A 24126-nucleotide genomic window follows, 5' to 3' on the forward strand; every position below is an offset into this window, starting at 1 on the left:
AGCAGAATGTGGATAGTCATTGTGAAGATATGAACTTCCTTAATTTTACTGAGATTATGTGAAGCAAACCACATCTTTACATTCAGGTATAAATGTTACATTTTATTTAAAGAGTTCCTTATAAAGTAGATTTAATAACTAATTAAAGGTAAAGGAATACAGTTGTGCAAAGGAAGACCATTTGTAAAGCGTAAAGTCACTGTACTGCTAATGGCAAACAACAGATATGAAGTTGAGAAAAGTAACTGAGCCTCTGCCAGGTGGGTCATGTGGACAGAAGTCCCCCGTCTCCTCCGCAGTGCTGCTCAGCCTTATAGAGGTGTGGTGACAGACTCCACGCACCTCAGAGGAGACAGGTGCCGTCGTCACTCTCCACTGGCAGTGCAAGCATATGGGATGGAAACAGAAGGCTACACAAACAATACATTCATTTTCACTAGTTTGTTTATGCCCTAGCAATAAAAAAGTGATACTTTAGTGATACTTCAGGCAATCAATTTTAATACACCTTTTGCTTTAATGACAAATTATATATAATTTATATTTATCACATTTTTGGAATTGAAAAAATAAAAAAGGAAGAAAAATTGGTTGAAAACCGTTCATGCGGTGAGGTGCCATGTTAAAATATCATGATGGTTCATTTGCTCTGATGGTGCAGAATGAACAGATCCACTGCTCACTATAAAACACACACACACATGAATCAATAGCCAGAATATTGACTTATTTGTTTTCTCTCCATTTCCATTCTTGTATCTCTCTCTCTCTCTCGCTCACCCCAGTGTGTCGTCCTGTAGAGCTGGTGTGTGGCAGTGATGATGAAAAGCTCGAGGGCACTTATCACAACACACCAGATTTCCGTGAGTGTTACAAATGAAGCATTCATCATCATTAACTTGATCCAGCTGAACACACACACACACACAAAAGAAAAAATGGGGTTTCTTTATATGTGGCAGAAAACATGCAATCATCACAGTGAATTTGATAGTACTGACTGTCAGCAGTTAAATATAGCTATATTGAACAATAAAGATCACTATGTTAAAAATAACATTGAAAACCTGACAGCTCACATCTACACATTCTGGTCTAAATCTGAATAAATTCAGTACTTTATTCTGACAACCAAGCCAGGGGCCAGGGGACACAGGGGTCTGTGTGGCTGAGGGCGCTGCTGTAATGAGGGAGTGATATGTGATCTTGCTCTGGCACATAACCTGAATCCATACAGACTAGAGGTCATGACATACTGAGTGAGGTTACCATGGAAACCAGGGAGGGTGGGACATACCATATTTTCTCCTCTGCAGACCTGGCATTTGCAGTTGACGGCATGAAGCTCTAATATTTTCCTCTGAAAAGAGTGTCAAAACATTTATACTTTGATATTTCAGTATAGTAAATAACATAATTGCACAGATGTGGCCAGAAGACTTCAAAACATTATTTTTCTTAGGCTTGGTTTTTTCAGAATACTTTAAAGCATGTTTTTTTATTTTACTGAGAGAGAGAAGGTTCATAAACGTTCAAATCGGTTGAATTTGGAGTGCTTCAGAGTTGGGCTGAATTTAGAGTGTATTTAGCTTCCTGTTAAGCTGTAAAATCTGGCATCACCACTAGAAATATGATGAATGAGATCCAGACTGTTCTTTACCATTATGAGAGTTCCAAGAGATGTTCTGTTGCTAGTGATGTCTCTTCTCCAGATCCCATTGGGTAAGGCGGACTTAACAAACCCCTCGGGGGTGAGCCAGCACAACTCTGTTCTAATGCATTTTCCACATCTCCCTGAGGCAGAGACACTCATGGTTAGGTTGTTTTTTAAAATCACAGTAGGTGATTGGTTCCAGAACAGGGATGGGCGGGTGCACTGCTGGTGAACTACAGCACCACACAGTTTGGGTTCCTTCCTCCAAAAAAGATCTGCTGCAACATAATATGCTATTGGAATACAAGTATACTGAAGCATAACAAACACCACATTATGCAGTATTTATGTAGAACAGACTGAACTGTGCACTATGTGGTATAAATTGCACTATTTGTTACTTATACAGAATAGACTCATGGAGTGTTTATGTGGCATAGACTGGACTATGCAGTGTTTATATGGAACACAATGCATTATGTGTTATGTATTACAAAAGAACTCCAGGATTCCTACAAAATATTTAAGAAAAGAAGCTGAACTTGGGTCTAAAGAATCCTAACTCAGCGCTAAAAGATTACCACATAAGGCAAGATTACCAAATAAATGATGGGTGAATGATGGGTGTATAGTCATGTGTTTAACATTATGTAAGTTTCACACACTCACTCACACACACACACACACACACACACACACACACATACACACACACACACACACACACACACACACACAAACCTGTAGCAAAGCGCTTTTTGTGTAGAGTTCCTGTCTCTGAGAAACATTTAACAGGAATAGAATCACCACGGAACAATGCCATGACGTCATCATCATCTTCCTCATCATCTTCGCTGATACTAGTCCCATAGTCTGAGATGGGCTCTGAGATGGTGTCTACAAGCAAAATAAGACAGCTCTGTGTGATTAAACAACATACTAAACACACTGTATGATATCTCTTTGCTCTTTAGATTTCAAATCAGATTTAATACCAACGTCTTCTTTAAATTAAGGCACTGTGTGCTAAAATCAAGTAATTTGTGTAACTTGTCCACAGTTTACCATTTCTACTGCTAATGGTAGGAGACAGTGTCTCTTTATAAGCACGATCACTGTGCATGTGGGTATTTGTAAAATATAAACTAATAAATACCTAATTTACCATTTTTAGCATCTATAAAGCAGGGTGAACTGGGTATATGTTAATAAATGCTTTTTGGATGATCTTTTAACAATAAAAACATCTCACACAAACGCACATACACATGCACACACACAAAGAGTATTCAAAATAGCAGTTGTGCAAACCATGTTACTGAGTCATTTTAAAGTAAATGATAAAGACTCACCTTTCCTGTGACTGGTATTTCCACTGGAACATGCTGTCCTTCCCTGTTAGTCAGAAGACATACAAACATTCAGACTTTATGCCTGAAACCCAAAATAAAAACATGAAGACCAGTGACAACAGCATAGTGGCATATTCATAGACACAGATTAAGATTAAGATTTAGATTGGGATTAAACTGCACTCCACTGGTCCAGTCTCCCCACTGGTGTCCATCTAGATTCTGAGGTATGCCAAGCCAGCATTTTAGGACTCTGCTCCTGCTCCCAACACACCTCAACCGTGTGATTGAATGTTGTGGAATAATGATCACTAGTCATACCTGTCTCTTTAGTCTCTGCATGTCTCTGGTGACATCAGGCAAGGACCTTGAGACAGCACGCTGTGTGCAGAATAGTTGAAAAAGAAAGTACTGTGAGAATAAAACATGCCATGAAGAAAGATACACAGTAAGATGCCTACAATAAGTAAGAACTCAAATAATAGAGTGCACTATAAATATATGGTTGTCAGTAATGGAAATCACTAAGAATACAACAGGACCTAGTACCTCCACATCCTCTGTCTTCCTTTGTCTAAATGATGGACATGAAAGAAAACCCTCCTGCAAACAATGTCAAAAGTAAAAATGTAAAAATTATACTTCAACTGGTATGAGATGATACTGTGACAGTTTTTCTGTTCTCTTTAACTGTAGATATGGATTCCTGTTGAGTTCTTAATTGTGACGGCAGTTTACCTGTATGAAAGTTTGCAATGGAACATTATGGTGAACGATGCTTGTCTTCCACTTTTTGTTTCTCTCTTTCCCCCCAAACTGTTCAAACTGTGTGGGAGTAAACCATTGTCCTTCAGAGTAGATGCATGGATGACCTGCCAGGGAAGGCAGTAAAATTACATCCATATATACCAGTATATAGGTAGAATAAATTACACTGCATTTTATATGCAGTATATACAATAATACAATAAATGACATTATATAGATGTTTTGCCTTTTCTCTGCATTCTCTCAATATATGGAGTAAAAGTTTGTCACTGTAAACTAATTCATTTGACTCACAAATCTCAAAAGTTCACGTAATCTCTCTCTCTCTCTCTCTCTCTCTCTCTCTCTCTCTCTCACCACACACACACACACACACACACACACACACATATAAATGTAATTTTTTTTCTAGTAATATTTTTGTCCATCCAGTAATATTGCTTTATATGTGATAATATCTATTCTGCTTCATTTGTCTAAAAGGAGAATCAGTTTTGCTTGAGTCTTGTTTTATTGCTTGAGTCTTGTTTTTGATTGCCAGCTAGTTTAGAATTCAATGATTTGACTGTACTCCAACAACTGGAATAGTTTAGATGTTAAGGAATTGACTGTACTCCAACAACTGGAATAGTTTAGATGTTAAGGAATTGACTGTACTCCAACAACTGGAATAGTTTAGATGTTAAGGAATTGACTGTACTCCAACAACTGGAATAGTTAAGATGTTAAGGATTTGACTGTACTCCAACAACAGGAATAGTTTAGATGTTAAGGATTTGACTGTACTCCAACAACTGGAATAGTTTAGATGTTAAGGATTTGACTGTACTCCAACAACAGGAATAGTTAAGATGTTAAGGATTTGACTGTACTCTAACAACTGGAATAGTTAAGATGTTAAGGATTTGACTGTACTCCAACAACAGGAATAGTTAAGATGTTAAGGATTTGACTGTACTCCAACAACAGGAATAGTTTAGATGTTAAGGATTTGACTGTACTCCAACAACTGGAATAGATTAGATGTTAAGGATTTGACTGTACTCCAACAACAGGAATAGTTTAGATGTTAAGGATTTGACTGTACTCCAACAACAGGAATAGTTTAGATGTTAAGGATTTGACTGTACTCCAACAACAGGAATAGTTTAGATGTTAAGGAATTGACTGTACTCCAACAACAGGAATAATTTAGATGTTAAGGATTTGACTGTACTCCAACAACTGGAATAGATTAGATGTTAAGGATTTGACTGTACTCCAACAACAGGAATAGTTAAGATGTTAAGGATTTGACTGTACTCCAACAACAGGAATAGTTTAGATGTTAAGGATTTGACTGTACTCCAACAACTGGAATAGATTAGATGTTAAGGATTTGACTGTACTCCAACAACAGGAATAGTTTAGATGTTAAGGATTTGACTGTACTCCAACAACAGGAATAGTTTAGATGTTAAGGATTTGACTGTACTCCAACAACAGGAATAGTTTAGATGTTAAGGAATTGACTGTACTCCAACAACAGGAATAATTTAGATGTTAAGGATTTGACTGTACTCCAACAACTGGAATAGATTAGATGTTAAGGATTTGACTGTACTCCAACAACAGGAATAGTTTAGATGTTAAGGATTTGACTGTACTCCAACAACAGGAATAGTTTAGATGTTAAGGATTTGACTGTACTCTAACAACAGGAATAGTTTAGATGTTAAGGAATTGACTGTACTCCAACAACAGGAATAATTTAGATGTTAAGGATTTGACTGTACTCCAACAACTGGAATAGATTAGATGTTAAGGATTTGACTGTACTCCAACAACAGGAATAGTTTAGATGTTAAGGATTTGACTGTACTCCAACAACAGGAATAGTTTAGATGTTAAGGATTTGACTGTACTCTAACAACAGGAATAGTTTAGATGTTAAGGATTTGACTGTACTCCAACAACAGGAATAGTTTAGATGTTAAGGATTTGACTGTACTCCAACAACTGGAATAGTTCAGAGTTGAATGATCTGTCTGCTATGACATCATGAGACGTACTGTTGCTGTACTTGTTCTTGTGCAGCGTGCCTTCTTTATGTCCACACGTGACTGGAAACTGAGCTGCACTCCTGATCTTCTCTCCCAGTGGGTTGCTGACTGATGCAAATAAACATGCAAAATACAAAATGTACATATAATGCAAGAACAAAATGTACACATATACTGTATATATATGGGCCTGACCATATTATATACATATTATACATATATTGTACATACATTGTTATATATATATTTTTGCGTGTGTGTGTGTGTCTCTCTCTCTCTCTCTATATATATATATATATATATATATATATATATATATCCTTATGTACCCCTGTTTTTCCCTCAGTTTGGACAGAGCACTCTCAAACCATTTCACTGCGAGTTATACTGTGTATGACTATGTATGTGACAAATAAACCGAACTTGAACTTGACCACCTGGTGCTGTCCTTGGAGGGGGCCCTCCAGTAGCCTCACTGATTTTGGTTTCTAATTTTTATACGCTCTGCTATTGCAGACATAAATAATACCAGACTGCATCTTCCATGATAAGTTCTGTTTATCTGCATGTTGATTTCTTTAAACCCCACCACTAAAGCAATCATCCTGCATGCAGATCTATCATGTTAGTTCTGTGTTATTACTACAGAATAGGTAATAATTCAGACCTGGTTCAAATGAAACCATAGTCAGGTGTTCTGAAATGAAAGGACTGGAAAGACAAAGAGAGAGAGAGAGAGAGAGAGAGAGAGAGAGAGAGAGAGAGAGAGAGCAAAAATATATCAGGCAGCTTCTGACTCACTTCCTTCATAGAACAAGAAAGCCTGAGACATAAAAAAGCAGTAAATATGTTGTTGTAGCCAAAGCTTATTAGCGATTAGCTACATCTGTGGTCATTTATAAACAGAACAGGTAGATGAAGCACATGAATTTCATCCAGTGCAGCAAGAACCCATTGTTTTAAACTGTTAATGTAACAGCCATTACATGCATACATTTCTCAGGTATCCAGCCCAGCAAGATGTGGCAACATCTGAACAGACAGCAAGTGTAAAATCCTCCTACACCCAGTGTGATGATTCAAAGCACACTTAGCTTACTTTATTGATTGTCATCTGTTTATATTGTACTTATTATATTATTTTTAAATTAATGTTCAAATTATACCAGTGGACAGGTGGCCAATCTACCAACTACTATTGACCTCAAGGTTGGTTTACAACCAAATGTGTTTTTGTTTTAACCTAACAGACAAAAAACAAACAAACAAACAAAAAACAAAATCTGAAATGTAACATGCCAACACTCTTTTAAGAAATATGATTCTTTTTAACCTTTAGACTTAGACTTAGGCTTTGGCTGTCTTGTACATTTGGCCCTTAAACTAACATTTGTCCTCAGAGGTTGGAGAACGCTGACTTACTGTCTGCATGTCTGTTGGTGAATGTCTTCTTGCTAGAAGTGTGGCGAGAGGACGGTCGCTGGCTGTTTCTATTCCTCCTTTTCCTCCTGGTTTGTCTCATCTTCCTTTTGTCCTCCCAGTCAGAGTCTGCATCTGTCTCACTCTCAGACTCTGTACTTGTTCCTATGTTTGACTCATCATCCATCCTTAGTAGTCCTCATAAAGGTACACCTTATTAATAATGAATAATTAATAATCAATACATATAAAATCCCATGCTTTTCTATGTCTCAGCTTCTCCACACACACACACACACACACACACACACACACACACACACACACATATATATATATATATATATATATATATATATATATATATATATATATATATATATATATATATATATATATATATATATATATATTAGGGGTGGGACTCGATTAAAAAAATGTATCTAATTAATTAGAAGCTTTGTAATTAATTAATCGAATTAATTAATCTTCACAATAACCTGTTTTACTTCCCTTTCCTCATCATACAGCTGCTGGATCTTTTTCGACATTGTCTTTCTGGACGGCAGTTCGTAACTTGCATCAGCTGACGCAATTTGCAGCGTCTCTTGTAACCCTTTTATCTTCGACCACAGAGAGCGGTCTACAGTCCACAGCAATCCATCTCGCCAATGAATTGGTCAATTTGTCTGACGTAGACTTTGACATTTTGTTTCTGAATGTGAACCCCGACATGTGGTCGAGTGTTGACTGGCGACATTATTTGCTCGTACTAGGAATACTATCACATTTAGCAGCTAAGTTAACATTACTGACCTGCGCGCTAGCCCCAACATGTTTTGCGTTGAGGTGGTAGTGCTCCTGTGATAAGCAAACTCCTTCTATATATATATATATATATATATATATATATATATATATATGCAGTACCAGTCAAAAGCTTGGAATGAACTGACTGAATGCGTGCATTTCATAGTATTAAAAACATTTTTAATCTAATGGTTTAGGCATACATTTGTTTCAAAGACAAATTATATTATTATTTTGATACCTTCACTGTTTTTCTAAGATGTAGAAAATATTAAAATAAATATGAGTAGGTGTGTCTAAACGTTTGACTGGTATATACACACAACATGCACTATAAATCAGTATCTGCAAGTCAGTAGACAGCCGGCGACTTCTGTAAACGAATTCAGTAATGACAGTACTTTTATGGCTCGGTCGGACGGAGAGTTGGGATTGTTCACAGCAATTGTACACAGAGACTCAACGAGGATGAAACCAGCTGCACTTTATAAAGAACACAGATAAGCCCTCCACACGGGAGTATGTCCTCCTACAAAGGGCAAATCTCTTTTTTTCTTAATCGTTGCAGAGCAGGAAAACTGATTTTAAACTCGACGCACATCAAACAAACCCTAACCCTAAAACGTAAAAGGTACCACACGTTTCTCAAAGTAAGACTAAAAACAAAAGCAAAAAATGTTTTTTAAAAAATACTGTTGTTAAGAAATAAGTGTTAGACAGAATACCGAAAATACTTTACATTCAACAGCTCTGTCACAGTGCTTATTCAGAAACGAAACTGAAAGCAGCTTTGCTTCTTAAACTCTTCTTACACGATGGAGAAAAAACAAGCTCAAAGGTTGACATCAGATTATCCAAGAACATGGACATTTTAACTTTAGCAGACATAGCCAGTTTTCGCCAGTAATAAGTTTCTGTTTCTCTCGACCACGCTCCATAAATACATATACACAAGCACACGTACTTACAGTGTTGTCGTGTTTGCAGTTTTCCCGCCAAGTTGGGCTTGTTTGAAGATGCAGTAGCGGGAAAAAAAATCAAAGGTCACAGGGTTCAGAAAACGCTTTCATGTGTACCGATGCGTTTGTTAAATAGCTGACGACCTAAGAACAGACAGTAAATATTCAGTAGGCATACTTTCACGCTCGCAGACCGGAGCGTACCCCATTCCCCTGCCTATCTTGCTTTTCCCCCTTGTTTTCCCACTATTGTCTGTTTCTATGCTTTCCTGTCTCCCCCCCTTTAGGTCCACCGGTTCCTTGTTGTTTCTTCGTTAGTGTTTCTATTTAAACCTTGTTCCTTTGTCTCATGTTCGCTGGTCATTGTATGGTATAGTCCTCTCGATCAACTTTCTCTCTGCGCGCCAGGTTGTTACCCTCTCTGTCTACGTTGCTTTCCCGGTTCGTATTTGCTAGTGTTGTCCTGTTCTCTATCTTCGTCAGGCGACCTCTCGTCTGTGGTACTTTCCCTGTGTTTTCGTGTACTTCGCTTTCCCTGTTCGTATTCGCCTGTCTTATTCTGTTCCCAGTCCTCGTTAGGTGTTCTCCCCGTCGCTTCGTCTCTGTTTAGGTTTCTCTTGCCATGTTTGTAAACTCGGGGGCTGTCTGGTTTCCCTTTAGTTCTGTTACCTGTGTTTTGTCTTGGTTGTTGTTGTTTTTCTATCTTAAGTAGCCCGATTCACTGTATCCCCCGCTTGTCCCAGTTTTACACCTCATCGTTGTTCTCTGTTAGTATTTCCTTAGTGTTTTTTTTTTTTGTTGCCTAGTTCTCGCTCTCACCCTGTTAGCCTGTTATTCTTCTTCGTTCTATTCTGTATTGTTTCCCTGGTTAGTCTGTTTGTTATTAAACTTATTATTCTCTCATTCTATCCTGTCATTATTGCTTCCCTTGTTTGATGCTCTTCTCACGTCCGAGGCGTTGTCACGTCACAAGTGTGTTCGCTCTCTACCTCCCAAACTTTACAGCTGAGAAAAGAAAGGAGAGGAGAAGTGGGTTGGATATTGTCATGAGAGATGTCCACATACTTAATTTGGAAGGCAAGCCAACGTGTGCAAGTCGATAGTAAACAAGATGAATTCTGATCATTTAAAAAAAAAAGAAAATATAATGTAATTTTGAACAAACTCCCACAAAAAAAGGAATGCAGCTCCTTTCTCAAACGCTAGAACATTGACACAAGCAGTTCATTTACTAGAATGAGTATCCCAGTGAAGCTGGCTGTTCAACTGTTGATCATTTAGGATGTGTAGTGGAAGAAATTTCAAAGAAATGGATTCCAAAGAATGTTACACAGAACAAAATGCACAGCGCAAATGGGCCTGTAGCACATAAAGATCTTCTGGAATATATAGGGAGTGGACCATACTCTATAGTTCAGGAGGAGAGCATAGATGTCACAACCAGAAAACTTTGTGTAGTCGTCAGATACTACAGCAGGAAACAAATCAAATCATTTAGCACTTTAGCAGGAATTACACATATTGTGGCTGGTGATTCAGGGACCATAGCAAATGTTTTGTTAAAGTTCCTGGAAGACAACAAACTATTCGTACTGAATTGAATTGGTCTTGCAATGATATCTATGTGGATAAGATAGAAATTTGAGGAATGTAATCCCCATATTGTCTACATCAAGTGTGTATGCCATTCCCTTCAGCTGTGTACATTAAAGGCTGGGAATGTTTTGCCTTGAAATATGGAGAATGTGGTTTCCCAGACAGCTGGTTTTCAAATGCCACCAGAAGATACAGAAATATGCAGAATTGTACAAGATTATATAGATAGGGGAAAATCCTCTGAAAATACTGCAACTGGTGGACACTATATGGCTTGCCATCAGTGAGTGTGTCAAGCATATGCTTTCACAGTATGAGGAGGTGAAGTTGCATTTCCAATTAACAACAGTGAGAAAATCTTTGCTGCCAAGTTGTTTTACCAAATGTAGAGTGACAAAATTAATCTGATCTACCTCAAATTCTTTCAGCCAGTTGTGTCAAAATCTTATATATAAGGTTGCTGCAGACATTCAAAAGATGGTCTGAAATGAATTTATCCTGTCTGGTGATCATCTTTTGCCTACTGATGCTGTAGACTTTGGGGTACGGGGATAATAGAAAGCAGTTTTAAAGGACTGTCCAAAAGTTAAAAATAGCTGTTTAACCTGAAATTCAAAACATCTCATAAGGGAATGGAAAGACAAAACTTAATAAAGAGGATTGGAGGGGAGAGAAAAGAGGAAGAACAAGTCAAATTCTGTTCTTTTAGTGTTAATTGTGTAAATAATCTCAGTGTAGTTAGTGTAGTTACATAATTAGTTAGTGTAGTTACATAATTCAGTTACATAACTCAGTGTAGTTACATAATTTTGTGACTGCACCTTTAAGAATGAGAGCAGATGTGGTACCGCATGAGCGCGGGGAAATTAGTAGCCTCGTTTTCATTCCTCTGTCACCGTAAAACCTTTGCTTTGTTAATTTGAGGACATTCAAGCTCAAGGTTGTCTCCCATTTGCGTGTTTTGTGAACACACTTTCTTTACTGAGAGGTCAACTGACAAGTTGCTTTAATATTTTTTTTTTATGCCGCTCGCATTCACTTAATGTCACATTAAGAAAAGGGTAACCAAACCAGCAGGAGAAATTGCAGAGCTTCGAGCGAAATGCTATAAGAAACGGATGCTATAAGAAACATGCTAAGTTGTGTTTGTGTATTTTGTAGCGTCAGCGAATTTCGGTTTGTTCATTTATTGCCGTGTCACTTAACCCGCCCGTTTTGTGGCGTTTAAACGCGATCTACTGCTATTTAAGTTAAAGTCAAGTTTATTTGTGTTACTTATTTGAACTGGTGAGGCTAGAGGTATCTCAGGCTGTCTTAATTCTGCTTTTTCATTTTCCTTTCCAACGTATTATGATTGTTTGAAAAGAACAACTCACAATAAAGCGTTTGGTATCTTAGCCCATCAACTCCATTTGTATGCAGCAAGTTTACAATAAACCATTGTTTGTATAACATATTTACATAAAGGCAAACCTTTCACAAGGGTTAGAAAACTTATACATGACACTAAACAACTTTTAGATTTCTAAATAAATAAATAAATAAACTTTAGACAAAATATTCCTATCAGGGCCTATCAAATCTCTGAGTAAAATATTCTTGTAACCAAAGTCCTTTGGTAACATGTAAATGTTAAGCTTTAGTGACAAGGTCCCTTTTTCAAGTTAAATTGAACTGAATCAACTTTATTTTTTCCCAACGGGTAAGTAAGCTTTGGATTTACAAGAATTACAAGAAACAACAACACATACATATAAAATATGATAATGAACATAAACTGTGCAGCATTTGATAATATGACCACACCAAACAGGATTAATTTAGGAAGAATAGTTTCATATAACAAAACCTAGAGGAAAATGCCATTATTTATGTTATGAAATGAAGGCTTCTGACTGAGGAAAAACACTACTGGATATTAAAGATGGTTTTGAACTCCTGCTCAAACATCTGGTTTAGTGTGGATCCCATCGTTATTATCAAATGATTATCCTATAAACAGTGAGAGAGAAAGACACCAAGTCATTATTTTAAGTGATTTGAAACAAATGATATTTACAGCATGGTGATTAAAATCTGCAGTAACAAAACTAGGTACTAGGTAAAATATTTATTTGTTAAAGTAATATTACATTACAATAAGCCAGTTCTCAATCAGGTGGTTACAGTTAATTAACATCCAATGCATCGTTCTGAATATACACAGTCCTTGGAACACTGATTAAAGCTCCTAAATTATGCAACTTTCTACATCTTAATTTCCCTGCATGTCTCTATTCACTGTATTTGTCTCTCACCCTGTTAAAGGTGTTACAGTTCTGGAAGATGAGACTGATGTCAGACACAAAGTGTCGCAGTGTTTCATATTTTTGACTGTGAAGTTTGTCCTTCACTCTGTCCAACCACATGGGCTCAGCGATGAATTCCCTGTACCTACGCACCTGTGCAAGAGCAATGGAGACCCACAGCATGAAGCCAGCAAAGACAATGCAATTAGCATGTTTTATGAGACAACATGGTTTGTTTTTGATCATTGTATAGTTGTGGATTTATTACTTTAAGTCTAATAACTAAGGTGAATAAACATGTCAAATAAATTATAGCAACAACGTAGGTAACCTTGAATTTTACTTTGTCATGTTAAGACACTAATATTTGCTCTACATATGTCATCCAGGTATTTTTGATATTACCCTGGCTAGACTGCATACATTTAGACTACTATTACAAAATAAACTGTCAGTATCTGATGAACAGTGAAGTAAGTAACAGCAAGAATATTTAAAGGTTGGAGTAAGAGGTGAAGATAAAGGTGAGGTAAGTATTAAAGAAGTGCAAGACTTACCATTGTGCTGGGGTCTTTACTAAACACACGCTGTGTGTCCTCCTTATACATACACAACAGCAAATAGTCACAGTGCTGACAAAGAAATACACACACACACACACACACACACACACACACACACACTGCTGTTTGTGGAGTATTTCTCTTAAATGCTGTCAGCACTGATGCATACCATAAGCTTGTGTGAATGAATGAATGAATCTGTGCACTTGTGTGAATGAATGAATGAATGAATGAATCTGTGCATCAGTTTCCTCACAAACTATAAAAGCAGTGAAAATCAGAAGCAGCATCTTGGGAAAACTTGTCAGGATTTTTATTTAAACAAATAAATACTTCCATAACAAATTACTAAAAAAATAGTTTTAAACAGTTTCTTAAACACCTGGGTACAAGAGTTTTGCACAGTACTGTATATGTGTGTCTTTGTGTGGTGGGTGTGCTTGTATGTATGTGTGTTTGAGGGCAGAGTTACCACAATGTACTGAGAAACGGGACTATTCAAAGCTTGTTCTTCAGTCATGGTTCTGTGTCGCCACCAACACTGACTGTTCTTCAGCACACAGTAAGTGCACATCCACTTGTTGCTGTGTGTCAACACACACACACAGAGTGCACAATCAGTTAACGGTCTATATAAGGTTAGTAATTAACAACCTCACACAGGATATTTCTCAGGAACTTTGGAAATCAACAACCAACCAAATAAATCAAATTAATAAACTAATTTAAGAACCTTTACACCACAAAGTTTACAAACAAATCCGGACAAACACATATATTGTATATTTTAGTGGATGAGCTGAAACTGTTTACATTTACATTTTGGTCATTTAGCACACGCTCTTATCCAGAGCAACTTATAAAAGTGCTTTGTCATCTACTCATGAATGTATCCTAGCCAGTACAGTAGATTAGAGTTCAAGAGACCATAGAACATGCTGTTGGAAACCTGTTCTTGTAGTCATGGGTATCATTTCCTAACCAGGGCTTCAAATCCCCCTCGCCAACACTCTAAGCCCAGTGAGTCATGCTGGACACCTGGTAAGTGGGTATATTTACAGTCCTCTTCTTCTTTTTTTAACAAAAAAAACCAGAAAAACATGAAAAACTGGTGGATAACAGGTTATGCTATGACAGGTGGATAACAACCTGTGAGAACACATACTGTGTCCATGTGTTCTGAGTTCCACCTATACTTTGTCCATGTGCTCAGTTCCACCTGTACTGTGTTCATGTGCTCAGTTCCACCTGTACTGTGTTCATGTGTTCTGAGTTCCACCTGTACTGTGTCCATGTGTTTGAAGTTCCACCTATACTGTGCCCATGTGTTCTGAGTTCCACCTGTACTGTGTTCAGCTGTTCTAAGTTCCACCTATACTGTGTCCATGTGTTTGCAGTTCTTTCTGCTGTAGAAAAGGAACAGATCCACTGCTCACTGCACATGTACACACACACACACACACACTAAAAGAAAGAATATTGCTGTTCTCACTCCCATCTGTTATTCTATCTCTCGCTCTCTCACCCCAGTTCCTTGGCATGTAGAGTTGGTATGTGGCATTTATCATGAAAAGCTCGGGGGCACTCGTCACAACACACCAAATGTCCATCAGAGTTACAGATGAAGCACTCATCATCATTATCTTGATCCAGCTGGTAATGAGAGAAAACAAAGATACTGAATTAGAAACTGCCTTAAAATGTTTACAAAATTAAAATCTTATTATAAAATCTTACTCATTAAGCATTACCATTTAGGCATTACTAAACAATGTAGTTAGAAAAGAGCATGAGTTTCATAGTCTATCATATTTTTCTACACTGACTAGTCTGTGGAGATGGTTTCCCACTCACCAGCTCCTGCTCTGTAGGACCGCAGAGGTCACACTTGCACAGCAGTGAATGCACCTTCAGAATCTTCTACAGACACAATATACAAATATTAGATTTGACCCGAATCCATGTCACATAAAAACAGCCCTATTAAACACTGGCTCTGGGCCCACTGCTCTAGCCTGTTACCTGTATGAACAACCCTCCTGCTTCTTTCCCTCCCTCACTCCTCTTCTAACACCTCCATCATGCAACTCCAATTGTCCAATTTACAGAACATATTCCCCAGCTGGGCTTGTCCAGGTTTCTCTGAGTTGGTACCGTCAGCTGACTGATCTCACTCCTCGTTCTGCTATGTGTGGGGAAACTCAGGCAGAGGACTATTCGAAGTTGGCTACACTGATATGATACACCAACAACCTCCAAGGTGCTTTTCACCATTTTGAACTGTGGGAATGCTTCTATTCTTTCTTTGTATTTCTATATTATTGTCTATTCTTTATATCATAAAAGCAGAGAATGTGTTTCCTGGTTTACCACTCCTGTGTACTTTATAGGGTTTTACAGCAGGACAGGCACAACTCATTTGATGAATTTTGTGTGTTTCCTGGGAGAACTGCTTATCTTAGTTATTCTTGTGCTCTGTGCGACTCCAAGGAACCTTCATTTAACAACACCAGGTGCCCCATGCCTCACCTGGAACCTCTATTTTCTCCTGACTGTGTGTCCTTAAAGTGGGGGCACAGTTCTGGTAACCAGGTATAAAGAGCCACCTCACATTTGCACATTAGATCTGGAACTGGAAAGGACTGGGAAGCCCTAGATATTAACCTATGTTGAACACAGACACCAAGCTCAACAAATCACTCTGCCTCAACCTCCAGATTCTCCTGACTCTTTCCAGTGCGCTGCACCAGGCAGTAGTAGCCCAGTGATTAAGGTACTTGACTTGTAATTGGAAGGTTGCTGGTCCAAGCCCCACCACTGCCAAGTTACCATTGTTGGGTTCCTGAGCAAGGCCCTTAACCCTCAATTGCTCAAGTTGTACTCAGTCATAATTGTAAGTCACTTTGGATAAAAGCATCAGCTAAATGCCATAAATGTAAGAAAATAATATGACTCTGTAACTCAAATTACCGGAAGTAGGTCACTTAGTGTTTTGCCGTGACATTTTATATCTCTTTTCCAGCACCCATCTGTCAGAGTTAATTCCTGCTTCATAAACTCCTCTGGAGTGAACCAACATTCCTCAGTACGGATGCTTTTACCCCGCGTACCTGCAGCAGTTAAAGGGAACGTTGGCGCTCAGGAACACACTAATACACCTCATTAATTTACATGCTTTTGTTCTGTCACCTCCTACAACTTTGAATTATTGCTGAGAAACACTGATTAAAATGTGTTCTGTCAAAGATTTTCCCCAATGTTTTTAAACAACCTGATTGTCAGATAAAGATTTTAATTGTGATAAAATCAATAAAGTTATATTGTGAAAAAAACAATAAACAGTTATACACTCCAAAAACACTTCTGTAAAATGGACACTGCGCTGACTTATGCTCTATCGTGTTAAGTAACATGAGGCTAAACTGTAAACACCTGCCTACACTACATACACCTACCTGAAGCAAATCTGCTTTTGAATAAAACCCCACTGACAGACCCACAGCTGACTGGCAAAGAAGGAGCCTGAAACTCAGACAAATCCACTGCCTCTCCCTCCTCTGTCTCTCCTCCTTCTTCTTCTTCTTCATCATCATCTTCTTCTTCTTCTTGTTCCTCCTCCTCGTCTTGCTCCCCTCTCAGCTCCTCCTGGCCAACAGATTCCTCCATTTCTTCACTGGATGCTGACAGTACAATAGGGGGGTGGAGCAACACAACAACACACACACACACACACACACACACACACACACCACAAACATCTTGTACACAGATGTTCCCTGAATCATGTGCATTATCATCAGAGATGTATAGAGAGAAGGAATTAAAGAGGACTGTGGACTAACTAGGACTGGAGCTTTCTGAGGAGCTCTGAGTGAAGAGCTGTTTTTGACTCTGCTAGGAGAGATGCAAACAACACATGACTAACAAATCATTTATGGAATAAACAGGTAAAGTGAAGAGTCAGTCAGTGAAATGGGCAGAGCACCTCACCTTCTGAACATACTTCCTCTTCATGCGAGGGCAGTTCAGGTGGCCTTCCTTAGAAGAGAGAGGAAAAATGAAGCACCTTAAATTAACTCACAGTTTCAAAAGGTCAAAGTTTTAAGTAAGTCTATAAGGCAATGCATTTGGTCCATGTCATGATCAAAAGAATAATATGCAACTATGTCAAAGATGTGTGCAATTAAATAAAAACATCAAAGACAGAAAAGTACACATGAAACGTGTGTATTAAAATTTTATGGAGCATTAAATCTGCAGATTTTGACAAGGTTGTGTGTTCCATCCATTTTATTGTCTGCGGTTAATGCTAGCCAATGAATTTACCTTAATCAGGTTCTGCAGTGGAGTGTTCTGGCAACGGATGCTGAGTTTCCAGTTCTTATAGCTGCCCTTTCCTGCAAACTGCTCAAAGTCAGACGGAGTGAACCAGCGGCCCTGTGAAAGAAGGCATGCGCCCCCTACAGGGCACACACTGCTGTGTCAGTACCAGGAGAGTTTGGGACATTACATCCAGATTCGTGCCTTTAGCTGAGAGCAAGATTAAGGTCCAATAAATGTAAATTTAATCCAACCAGAGCACAGTCCACAGCATCAGACCCACCACTTATACTACAGACCCATGACACCTTGTGAGAAGGGTGATCAGCAATGCGAACTACAGGAAAGCAGCAAGTCCTAAAAGAATTCCTGGATGAATGCTGCAAGGCTGAGATGCCCAACTAGCAGAGGTACCCAGCATTTTCAGCAGGTCTCTGTCAGGCTCCTGAGTGGTGTAACAGAAGAGTATTTGGCCCATTGTCAGGAGATTGTGCGTTTGATCCCCAGTGATGCCACAGCCATCTGACAAAACAAAATTGTATGTACTCTTAGGGGGTGGTGTATACTCACTCTCTGATGGGTAAGAATGACTAAGATAGGGAAAAGATTGAGGATGCCCCCCCCCCCATTACCTCTGTCACAGGCGGTTGTCCCCAAATGCTTCAATACCATCACCACTTGCTGTCCTCAACCAATGGTCCTGACTGTCCTTAGACACTTTGACTGGGAAAGCATCACTCCTCCTCTCTAATACTGAACACTGGTGTCATGAGTCTGGCTCAGACCATAGTTTATCTCTTCATCAATGGAGACATGGTGGAAAGAGTGTCAAGCTTCAAGTTCCTGGGCATCCACATGTTGGAGGATGTATAATAGACTGCCAATACACTGGTACTAATTTCTGAGCTCAATAAAGAAAGTCAGTCTCAGCAAAGATCTGCTTGTTACCTTCTACTGCTGTAGTACTGAGAGCATCCTTACGTACTGCATGTCGACATGGTTCACCAGCTGCACCACAGACAGATAGCAGGTCATCAACCGTGTGCCCAGAGAGTCATCGGAGCCTAGCTGTCACCTCTTCAAGTAATCTGGAGCTCCTACTGTCTTCACAGAGCCATCACCATTTGCAACAGCCCTACACACCCTTACCAGCAGCTTATCACTCTCCTGCCCTTTAGATGGCGCTACAAGTGTATCATCCCCTGCATTGACAGACTGAAGAAACGTTTTTACTCCAGCAGAATAAACCTCTTGACTCACCCTGCCATGAAACCACTCATTAGAATATTTATAAGTAGAGCTGCACAATATTTAATTTCTTGGGTCAATACGATAACCAATTATCGGTTGAAATTCCAATATAATTTTGAACCAATAAGCGGCATTGGCCAAAGTTTTTGATTTGTTTTTTTTACAAAGTTTAATTTGATTACCTGTGTGGTCATTTTGTATTGGACATTGGCCTCCCTGTTCTCTACATATCTGCATTAGCCACTGAAAAACTCATATCAGCTGACTACTAACATGGACAATCACAGTAAAGATAAGCATGTTAGTACACCACTATTATCAGACATCATATACATAAGGAACATATAACCATGCCCATATTATGAAATATAATCACAGTATCCATTACTAATACCATTACAGGGAATGCAACAACATCACAGGGAACACAACATAATCACAGCAAACAACACCATTGCAAGGAACGAAACACCATCACAGGGAACATAACGCCATTACAGGGAACACAACACCATTACACAAGACCATTACAGGGAACTTGACAACATTACTTGTCTCACTAGGGCTTGGTGATATGGCAAAAATATGATCACAATTTCTTTCCCATATTGATCAATTTCGATATTTATCACAATATATAATTTGAAAATGCTGCCAGTTTCAAGAGTATCATGCTAATGAGTGAAGACTAAGGAAACCAGGAGATTTATTATTATTTAAACTATACTAGTTTATTTGCAAAAATAGAATGTAATGTAAACATTTAACTGTGCAAACAAGCTTCAGTCAAATGTTTTAAAAATAGAAATCTGTGTAAAAAATGCAAAATGTAAACACTGTAAATCAGTCATTATACTACATCTGCTTACTTTTCATATGGGGTAATGGCTGCAAAAAAACAAAGCTATTTATTGTTGTTTTGGCACAAAACATCAAAGGTTCTTTAATGAACAGTTTATAATCAATTATCTCTTTTCCTCACCCAGAACTAGATCTCTTTTCCTCACCCAGAACCAGCTCCACAATCCCAATCAGTCTGGCTACAAACCGGCACATTCAGCAGAAACAGCCCTCATAGTAGTGACAGAGAAACTTCATGCTGCCAAAGCTGCCAAACTTTCATCCGTTTTGATTCTTCTATACCCTTCGGCAACCTTTGACACAGTAGGCCACAATATTCTCCTCTCTTTTGTCTCCAGCCTTGTTGACTGGATGTCCGTGGAAATAGTTCATTCCTATCTGGAGGGCTGGTCTTATCAGGTCACATGGAGAGCATCAGCATCCAATTCATGTACACTCTATACTGGTGCTACCCAAGGCTCAGTGTTAGGCCCTCTTCTCTTCTCTTTGTATACTCATTCTCTTGTTGATATAATATGTTCTCATGGCTTCTCCTATCAATGCTATGCTGACGACACTCAATTGATTATTTGTTTCCAACCCTCCGACACACAGGTTTCCAGATATATCTCAGCATGCTTGATTGACATTGCATCATGGATGACAGCCCACCACTTGAAGCTCAACCCCAGTAAAACCAAGGTTCTGTACATCCCAGGAACTCCCAGCCTTACCATGACCGCGGTTTCCTTTGAGAAATGTCTGGTATCACCATCTGAAACTACTCGTAGCCTGGGCATAACTTTGGACAACCAGTTGTCACTCTCAACTCATGTCTCAAATCTGACCAAGTCTTGCAGATTTCTCCTTAGTAACATATGAAGGATTCATCCCTTTCTCTCGCAGGAAGCTGCCCAGGTGCGTGTGCCGTCTCTTGTAATCTCAAAACTAGATTACTGCAACTCGCTACTTGCTGGTCTTCCTTTAAGGGCCATCAGACTTCTTCAACTTGTCCAGAATGCAGCAGCATGACTGGTCTTCAATCTTCTGAAGTTTACACATATCACTCTGCTGCTGCGCTCCCTTCAGTGGCTTCCAGTGGCTGCACCCATCTGATTTAAAACTTTGATGTTTGCCTACAAAATCAAAAATGGACCAGCCCCTCCATACACATGAATGGTCAAAGCCCGATCTGTACTTCGTCTACTTTGACCTCAAACGCAGCTTGGCTTAAACACCATGCTTCAAGTTTCATGGAAGGCAAGCATCGAGATTATTCTCTGTCCTGGTTCCCAGATGGTGATACAAACTTCCCTGGCTGTCCGGAGCAGAGTGCCTTGCAGTCTTCAAATGCAAACTGAAGACCCATCTATTTGTGGAATATTTAAAGATTTTAATTTAAAATTAAAAGATTTTATGTGTTTCCCATCTTGGTTTGCACCGACCAATGACATATTTTGCAGACTGCCTGTACTAATCCATATTTCATTGCTTTTATGCCATCCAAACCACTTCATAAAACTGATTATATTTTTTGCCAACAATTTCCTCAGCTATGGAGGATATTGTGGGTTTACATTTGCTTCCACTTTCAAACCACTCGCAGGTTATACCCAATTTCCTCCAGTTTTTCGAAGCTAGTAGCTCAAGCAATGCTTGGCGGTAGGAAATAGGCATTTACTTTGAGGTGCAAGACAAAACTGACTGATTGTTGTCACGTTTTTTTTTTCTGTGTGACGTAACAGCCTATCATGCAGAATCTATCCTTTTACTGAACCATAACATGGGACCAATGAGAGAGTACCTTTAGCCAGCTTGTCTCGATAGAGAGTGGCTTCTTTATCTCCACAGGTAACAGGTAGCTGAGTTTTAAAAAGAGCAAATGTCCAAATATTCACCTTCTCTCCTCTCTTAACTGGAGAAGCTGAGAGAGAAAGAGAGAATTTGTGTGTGTGTGTGTGTGTGTGTGTGTGTGTGTGTGTGTGTGTGTGTGTGTGTGTGTGTGTGTGTGTGAGTGTGAGAGAGAGAGAGAGAGAGACAGAGGAGGTAAGGGGAAAAGAGAGAAATATGTAACTAGAATAAAATCCAGCTATTTTAAAGACAAAATCTACAATACAGTAATAACAAATACATAATATCAAACCAAATACAGTTAAATGTTAAGACTTTCAAAAAGCGTATTACATATGTAAATTAGGAAATAAAGATATTTACTATACATTCATTCAATGTTTTAATAGCAATTCTAACATTAGGGATGTTCTTTGATAATTTTAGGATAAATCTCTATGATTAAAAACAATCTTTGATTTTTGACTCTCTGATTTTCCTCAACCTCAGAGCAGATCAAAGGATTGTAAAGGCATAGGATATCAGACATATCAGACGGAGAACATGAGGAGGGCCTGAACTGGAGCTTCTCCCTATCCAACAGAGCACCAAATCTGATCTAAGACCAGTTTGGGTCTAGTGTATCCTACTAAATCTAATCATTTGACCAGGGCATTGCTGTAGTTATTCTCAAATGCTGGACATAAAGGGCACTAGACCACAGACTTACAGAATTTGAGCTTCTTGGGGCTTTTCTGTTGGCTGGAGGAGGAAGAAGAGGATGGGCCGGGCTGCTCATCATCCTCAGCCTCATCAACACTTTTCTTTCTCTTGCTTCTTTGTCTCTGCCTCTTTGCTGTGTTTTCTTCACTCTGAGGTGAGTCAGTCAACTCCTCTGAATCAGGGCGTTTCACACAGGATTTGTAAGACCCTGAATGAAAAATCACCATGAAAAATTGCTTCAAGTCAAAACAATTACAGGAAAAACAAAACAGAACAGTGGGTGGAACCGTTACACACATAAAAATATCACAGCAGAACAAATTAACATTCAGTCATACACATGTATACTGTAAATGCTGAATACGTAAAAACAAGAATTTCAGTAGTAGATTTACAAGTAGAGAACATTATAGAATGAGCAGTTGCACAGCCTGAGAAGCTGTATAAGGAGGAGGTGTCTGAGGAGTACGTACCGTCCATCAGGCTGTTTCTGAGAACACTCAGAACTGGGTACTTCTGCAGGATGTGGTCGTGGAATACACATCTCCAAAACACCTTCACCTCGTCACTTCTCTCCTTCTCCAGCCTGTCCAAAATCTCATACACACCATCCTTTTTCTTCTCCTTACACCTCATCCTTATCACCTTCTGCAAAGATAATACAGCTCAGTGTTGGGGGGGGGGGGGGGACAGAGAGAGAGAGAGAGAGAGAGAGAGAGAGAGAGAGAGAGAGCGCTTGCCTTATATAGTTTTTCTGGGACCAAATCATAGTCTCGCAGCTGGTTGAGGAACGTGTTCGGTTGCTCCATGCAGGACATTTCCGTCTTTTTGTAGTGAAAAAAACGAATTAACTCCTCATTCGTAAAAAAGTCTAACGGATCCATTCTAAAAGGCGTCGTCCCACATTCAGTCGTCTGTTCAGTACAACGACAGCGAAATTAAATAGCAGTTAAGCCTCAAGTTATGTACAGTATCATTAAGTCGCGTGTACAGTCAATAAGAATCAAACTTCTGTTCTAAATCAATGACGAACTGTGTTTTGTTTCTAAATAAATGACGAACTAACACTTCACAGGCCACGGTTATACAAAACTTTAACAATGCGCTCTAATCCTAATTCTGCCCTTTATATCCTCGTTCGTATAGGATTTATAATGCCAATGTACCTCGATACGGCTCCCAGTTGGATTATCAGTCGGTAAACGTTGATTGTTACGTGACGATTTCTACAAATCTCCCGCCTAGGATGACAGCAACACCTCGCTCGCTTCCTCCTCAGCAAACAGCGGAAACAAATCTGACGTAGGGAAAGCGAAACCATACCTCAGCGCGCGTCCGAAATTCAGAGAACGCCCTCTAACTTTGAGCAACGCGATGGTACCAACATACCTACAAGACACTCTGGAGGAAGATCTCTACATGCATGGGACCTCCAGCTCCCCAGCTCTCAAAGGTGGTGGCACGATAGGAGAAAAAATGAATGAGCCCAAAGCTGGTAATCATACAAAAAATAAGTTATTCTAAAGATGAGAATACATTTATTGGGTGAGGCTAAACTCTGAAATAATACGTAACATAAAAACTAATAAAACAGTATATAAAGTAATGGTTGTCTGTTTATGAGATACACAGGAGAATAACGAGTCTTGGAGTCACGGATTTAATGACATGAAACAATAAAAAGAAGGAATTAATTAGACTACGATGGGAT

The 24126-nt window shown here is 38.9% G+C and overlaps 2 protein-coding genes across 5 annotated transcripts; both read right to left on the reverse strand.

The window, feature by feature from the left end:
- Positions 1–87: 87 nt before the first annotated feature.
- Positions 88–9584, reverse strand: LOC113587825 (nuclear body protein SP140-like protein). Of its 2 annotated transcripts, XM_027026710.2 has the most exons (12): positions 9014–9584; positions 7239–7448; positions 5826–5924; positions 3745–3878; positions 3556–3609; positions 3328–3387; positions 3007–3049; positions 2396–2551; positions 1661–1794; positions 1298–1360; positions 781–908; positions 88–682 (listed from the first exon to the last, which is right to left on the reverse strand). In XM_027026710.2, the coding sequence occupies exons 2-12, from the start codon at positions 7420–7422 to the stop codon at positions 631–633; spliced, it is 1107 nt and encodes a 368-aa protein (XP_026882511.2). In that variant the 5' UTR covers positions 7423–7448; positions 9014–9584; the 3' UTR covers positions 88–630. The 2 variants fall into 2 exon arrangements, with proteins under 2 accessions (XP_026882511.2, XP_026882512.2); XM_027026711.2 differs by lacking the exons at positions 7239–7448; positions 9014–9584 and adding an exon at positions 6484–6521.
- Positions 9585–11990: 2406 nt separating this feature from the next.
- sp100.1 (SP110 nuclear antigen, tandem duplicate 1) lies at positions 11991–23688 on the reverse strand. Of its 3 annotated transcripts, none has more exons than XM_027026707.2 (16): positions 23582–23688; positions 23156–23239; positions 22889–23063; positions 22423–22623; positions 21667–21786; positions 17778–17911; positions 17442–17489; positions 17294–17342; positions 16907–17131; positions 16422–16561; positions 15306–15371; positions 14977–15104; positions 13924–14035; positions 13446–13520; positions 12898–13041; positions 11991–12592 (listed from the first exon to the last, which is right to left on the reverse strand). In XM_027026707.2, the coding sequence occupies exons 2-16, from the start codon at positions 23231–23233 to the stop codon at positions 12509–12511; spliced, it is 1779 nt and encodes a 592-aa protein (XP_026882508.2). In that variant the 5' UTR covers positions 23234–23239; positions 23582–23688; the 3' UTR covers positions 11991–12508. The 3 variants fall into 3 exon arrangements, with proteins under 3 accessions (XP_026882508.2, XP_026882507.2, XP_026882509.2); XM_027026706.2 differs by having other exon boundaries at positions 23156–23329; XM_027026708.2 differs by lacking the exon at positions 23156–23239.
- Positions 23689–24126: the final 438 nt, after the last annotated feature.

The sequence above is a fragment of the Electrophorus electricus genome, chromosome 4 (assembly GCF_013358815.1).
Source record: "Electrophorus electricus isolate fEleEle1 chromosome 4, fEleEle1.pri, whole genome shotgun sequence".
Classification (NCBI taxonomy): Eukaryota; Metazoa; Chordata; class Actinopteri; order Gymnotiformes; family Gymnotidae; genus Electrophorus; species Electrophorus electricus.